Source organism: Mustelus asterias, unplaced genomic scaffold (genome assembly GCF_964213995.1).
Source record: "Mustelus asterias unplaced genomic scaffold, sMusAst1.hap1.1 HAP1_SCAFFOLD_290, whole genome shotgun sequence".
Lineage (NCBI taxonomy): Eukaryota > Metazoa > Chordata > Chondrichthyes > Carcharhiniformes > Triakidae > Mustelus > Mustelus asterias.
Genome location: NW_027590255.1, coordinates 200,082 through 206,222, shown reverse-complemented (window position 1 = coordinate 206,222; position 6,141 = coordinate 200,082). Strand labels below are relative to the sequence as shown.

General features: G+C 46.2%; 1 protein-coding gene across 1 annotated transcript; it reads right to left on the bottom strand.

Moving 5' to 3' along the window:
- Positions 1 to 2,981: 2,981 nt before the first annotated feature.
- On the bottom strand, positions 2,982 to 3,632 carry LOC144486117 (histone H1-like). The gene has a single exon (XM_078204215.1). The coding sequence runs from the start codon at positions 3,630 to 3,632 to the stop codon at positions 2,982 to 2,984; it is 651 nt and encodes a 216-aa protein (XP_078060341.1).
- Between the last annotated feature and the right edge of the window lie 2,509 nt (positions 3,633 to 6,141).

Below are 6,141 nucleotides of genomic sequence, written 5' to 3'. Positions count from 1 at the left end.
CTCGCCTGAGGTGTAGTAATCCTGAGGCTAAATCAACACCATTAAGCTCTCCCTGTTGAGATGGGGAACAGCGGATGGTCATTTGGGATTATGGTGACTTTACCTTTATATCTGTGCCATATTCAGAATATGTTTTGCATTATCTGCTGATTTTCGAGGATTGGGATCTTTCTGATTCTGTTGGTAGAACTGTGCGTGTGGAAGCAATTTGTTCTGGTGGTCAGCTCCCGGAACAGTAAAGTAGTTTGGAATCCATTCTGTATTTGCAATCTCTGGGATTGTAAACGAGTTGATGGATCTCCTCATTCTGGATCTTCAATGCATTTTTTCAGCGTTGCTGACTGGGCTTGCATTTTTTTAAAAATTAATTCATGGGATATGGGTGCCACTGGCTGACCAGTATTTATTGCCCAACTCGAGTTGCCTGCGGGCAATTGAGAGTCAACCACATTGCTGTGGCTCTGGAATCACATGTCGGCCAGACTGTGTAAAGACGGCAGATTTTGGTCCCGAGAGGACCAGATAGATTAATACAACAATCGACAAGGGTTTCATGGTCATCAGGAGATCCTTAATTCCACATATTTTTTATTGAATTCAAATTCCACTGCCTTGTCAGGATTTGAACCCGGGTCCCCAGAATACGAGCTAAGTTTCAGATTTCAGCGATGATTCCACAAGGCCAAGGTCTCCAAATTTCCTTTGAACTGAGTGGCTTGGTAGGCCACCTCTGAGGGCCTTCAACATTGTTGTGGGTCGGGAGTTGTATGTAAGCCAGTCCAGGTAAGAATTCCTTCCCTGAAGAGCATTAGTGCTTCAGTTGTCTTTTTTTTACGAAAGTTGATTCAAGGCCATTAATTCCAGATATTTTTATTGATTTTGAATTTCGCCATCTGTCGTGGTGGGAGATGTGTGAGTGTTGGTCTGTGAGAGCTTGTGTGGGTGAGTGTGTGGGTGTGTGTGAGAGAGAGAGAGTGATGGAGATTCACTCATTTTCAGTGAATGTGAATTAACCCCTTATATTTATACACGGACACTGTGATCCCCTTGCCCTTGCGAATTCCTAAGAAGTAATTATACCACTGATATCCATTGTCGTAGCGTCTGCATGGTTTCCCCAATGTACCATGCCTCGGGACATCCTTTCCTGCAGCGTATCAGGTACCTGCAGACGCGACGACAACGGATGAATGAACACCGCTCGACAATCACCAGGCAAGACTGTTCTCTTCCTGTGGGGGAGCACTTCAGCAGTCACGGGCATTCAGCCTTGGATCTTCAGGTAAGCGTTCTCCAAGGCGGCCTTCACGACACACGACAGCGCAGAGTCGCTGAGAAGAAACTGATAGCCAAGTTCCGCACACATGAGGACGGCCTAAACCGGGATGTTGGATTTATGTCACATTATCAGTAACCCCCACAGCTTTCCCCCTGATCTTGCAGAATCTTACTAGCTGTTCTGTCTGGAGACAATACACATCTCTTTAACCTGTGTTTAATGTTCCCTCCACCCACATTATCTGTACCTTTAAGACCTGGCTGGCTGTAGAGATTTGCATTCTAATTAGTATTCTGTAACTTGATTTCTGTGTCTCTGTGCACTGTTGGAGAACAGATTTTCATTCCATCTGACGAAGGGGCAGCGCTCCGAAAGCTTATGGTATTTGCTACCAAATAAACCTGTTGGGCTTTAACCTGGTGTTGTGAGACTTCTTACTGTCCTTTCCCTCTGCCAGACATGATGATTCTTCACTCAGATCTCTGCACAATATGAGAGGAACTCTTTCAGGCTCCTTTTATACAGCCCGCCCCGACCTGACTGGGGAAGGCGGAGTGAGAGAGCAGAGAGGGGAGGAGACAGAGTGAAGAATAAACACAGAGCGGGAGGGAGGAGAGAGCCGGACTGACACACACACACAGAACGGCCCCTGATCTTTCAGCTCCACCTCCAGTTTCTGCAACCGCCAATTTCAACCCGTTTATTAACAATGGAAGCGAAACACAGCTCCCCAAACAAACCCGTCACAAACAAGTGTTTCCACAAACCCGCAGCTTTGAACTATGGAATCAAACAGAAAATGCTGCAAATAATCAACAGCTCCGGCAGCTTTTGTGAAGAGAGAGAGAGACAGAGTTAACGTTTCGGGTCGTGACTTTGTTCTTTTGTGTTTTTAAACCTGGTCCCGTAATAATTCCCAGTCAGTCATATTCCGACCTAAACACAGTCGATTCTATAGCAAGAATCTTCCTCCGCAACATCCTCACACACATCTGCTTCTCGCTGTTTGCAAACACTTTATTGAAGCTGCTTGGGGCAATCTCCTGTATTAAAATTAAGGGAGTCAGGATGGCCGAGCGGTCTAAGGCCGCAGTCTCCTCTGGAGGCGTGGGTTCAAATCCCACTCCTGACATCGATGTTTGGCTAAGAATTGCCGTCTCACAGCGCCAGGCACCTGGGTTCGATTCCCGGCTGAGGTCACTGTCTGTGTGGAGTTTGAACATTCTCCCTCGGCTTTCTCCGGTTTCCTCCCGCACACCAAAGTGCGTGTTAGGTTGACTGGCCATGCTAAATTGCACCGGAGTGTCGGGGAGTAAGTAGGGTCAATCAATAGGGTCATGGGGATCCGGACTGGGTGGGATTGTGGTCGGTGCAGACTCGATGGGACGATTGGCCTCCTTCTGCACTGCAGGGATTCGGTTAAAAATGAGGCGCGAATGCGGTGTTGAGCCGCCAGTGTTACTGAATCTACCAGACATCTTTATTATGAGAGAAAGTGGCGATTGAACAAGTGTGAAATTCAAATGAAATTCAGCCTCTGCTGTGTTTCGTTTTAGTCTGAATTTGAAATGATCTCTATTGAGAATGAGCCGGGCCGCGGGACAGGAATCATTTTCTTGCGGGATCAGCTCTTTCCTGAGAGATGTGGGTGGCTCTGAGAAGAGCCTTTGGGTTCAGAGGTTTACAATTTGCTCGGGTTGTTTCACTTCTTTCCTGACGCTTTCTTCGCTTTTGCTGCTTTCACTTTGGGTTTGGCCTTCGATTTAGTCACTTTTTTGACAGACTTTCCGCCCGTCACCTTCTTCACAGGAGACTTTTTCTTCAGGGCTGCTTTCTTCACCGCCTTTTTTGGAGTTGCCGCCTTCTTGCTGCTTGTTTTCTTCACTGTTGATTTCTTCACTGGAGTTTTCTTGGCTGCGGGTTTCTTGGCTGCTGCTTTCTTTGTTGTCACCTTCTTGGCCGCTGTTTTCTTTACTAAAGTTTTCTTGGCTGTTGATTTCTTCACCTTCTTTCCCATTTTCCCCGGGCTTTCCTTCTTAGCGAGTTTGAAGGAGCCGGAGGCGCCCTGTCCCTTTATCTGCACCAGAGACCCCGTCTCCACCTTCCTCTTGATAGTTAACCTGATCTGGGAGCCGCGCTTCCCCACATCCACTCCGCTGCCAGCCAAAGCTTTCTTTATCGCGGCCAGGGACATCCCATTGCGATCGCTGCAACCCGCCACAACATTGAGGATCTGCTCGCCTAACTTGGGACCGGCTGCCGCAGGTCGGGGAGCCGCCTTCTTCTTCCTGGGAGACTTCACTTGAGCGGGAGCGGCTGGAGGAGCCGTTTCGACGGCTGCAGTTTCAGTCATATCCGAGAGTGTGTGGAAAATCTGTGTGAGTCAGAACTGGATCCGAAATGAACCCAGTGGTGGCGGCACAGAGCAACTTAAATGCAGAGAGCGGACGGAGCAGAGACAAGCTGCTGTCAGCTCCCGGCTCCTCCAGCCTCTCTGTGTTTCTCTCTCCTCACAAACTCTCCCATTCCAATGAAATTCCGCCTCTCCAGAGATCCAGCTCACATCCTTCATGTCTCTGACACACGAATGTTTGCTGTTGAAAAGGTTTCACTCGAACTGTGGACTCCATTTTCCACTGAAACCCGTTTTACTGCTGCACTGATCGCGCTCTCACACGCGATAGCTGACATATTCTCTACTTTTCCACTGAAATCTTCAATTTAGCGAAACAATTGCCTTGAAATCTCACTTTGGGGCTCAGCAGGGGGATTAAGGGAATCTTTGATTGGAAAATTGTTTTATTTTACACAAGAGAGACTCGGTGATCTCATGATCAGAACAGACACACAAACACAGTTGGATTAGTCTGACTCCTCCGTCCCTTTCATACACTCTCTCTTACACAATATTCACATCTACACATTCACAGGACAAAACTTTTACCAACTGTAAGGTCCCAGGACGGAATTTCTCCTCCTTTTCGCCTTTGCTCTGTATCCCGGGGGCGTCGTTATAGTTTTTCGCCTCAGTAACTGTTAAACACTCTGAAGCCCGCTCCCCACAGATTGTCTTTGAATTCATTCATGGAATGTGAGTGTCGCTCTCTGGGTCAGCATTAGTTGCCCATCCCTAATTGCCCTTGGGAAGGTGGTGATGAGCTGCCTTCTGGAACCGCTGCAGTCCATGGGGTGTACGGCCACATCTGTAAACCAGATTCCGCGGCAACAGACAGTTATAGCTGTTTTTTCAGTTATTATAGCGGTTGCAGACATCATTGTGTTTCTTTAGGGTGAAGATACAAATTAACTGCTCTCGGAGTCTCTCAATTGTCCTGTTTTATTTGTTTTTCCTGCACTGACAGGTAACAGTAAATCACAACCTCAACAACCAGTGACAGCCAGTTAAATAATCATCCCCCACTCGCTGATAATGGAGTTTCTGACAGTGGCAGACATGTTCTGACCATCCTCCGATTGGGCCCGAAGGTGACCAGATTCACTGTCAGAGCTGGACTTTCAGACTGAGGGGGTGGCAGAGCCAGGTGAGTGATGATGGTGACTGTGCGAACATTTGACCAAGGGTCAGTTCCTGGCCATCGCAGTAGTAATTCATTTAATTATCTATCGCAGGTCAGAACAGTAGGTGGGCACTCCTAAAATAAAATTGACTAAAAATTCTCATCATCGCTGTGTTTCTCATGGAAAATCCACATTCAATTTGCTTTCAGCTGAAATGTTGTTTAAATGAAATTAAAGACCTCAAAACTAATCAATGAGTTCTCAGTCAGAAACAATAGTAAAAAGAAAGGTGGCCTAAACTGTCCAGAACTACGAGACAAGCCAAGTTCAGTTTACAATCTGTGCTATGGACACATCTGGTATCTGATGAAATCAGCAACTCAGGAAGTTCAGTAATTATAACGAATGAAAATAACGGTTGTTTAAGCAGAGTGAGTGATGGTGGTATAGGGGTGAGCATAACTGCCTTCCAAGCAGATGACCCAGGTTTGATTCCTGGCCAATGCATTGGTCATTTATTTTGAACCTTATCCACGGCCTCTTGTGTTTTAAACTGAGTGGACAAAAACAGGGCGAACGAAACATTTGACAGGAATAAAATAAAATGCAGATACCTTTTTCATTTTTTGTTCGGACATAATTCTTTTTTAATGAAAAATATTGGAAGAGAAAATCAAGTCTCTGACCGAATAAATTAATTTTCAGCCAGACACAAAGACTCAAAGTAAAAGTAGAGGAACACATTTCAGCTCCCACACTGTGTGTTGCGCAATCCTGGTGCCTGATGAAGTTAATATGAACTTTACTGAGGTGGTTACATTATTCTGACAAATAAGATCTGCCAAAAGATAAAATACTGGAAAATCTCAGCAGGTCTGACAGCATCTGTAAAGAAAGAAAAGAGCTGACGTTTCGAGTCCAGATGACTCTTTGTCAAAGCTTTGACAACGGGTCGTCTGGACTCGAAACGTCAGCTCTTTTCTCTCCTTACAGATGCTGCCAAACTTGCTGAGATTTTCCAGCATTTTCTCTTTTGGTTTCAGATTCCAGCATCCGCAGTGATTTGCTTTCATTTGTTAAATAAGCAGCTGCTGTGGCTGCGTGGTTAAGGCATTGGATTTGAAACCCGATGGGGTTTCTCCGTGTAGATTCGAGCCCCGCTGCCAGCGAGTGTGATTGGGAATGTTTGCTTTAGACAGCCACAGAGTTGCAAATCCTATTTTTTTGGAAAGAATTATTTGGATCTCCAGCATGCTTTCAGCTACATAACAAGAAGGTGAGCTTGGAAAGGACACCTGAGTGTCCTCAGTCTGGCAAGGACAAGATAGGCCGAATGGGTTCCT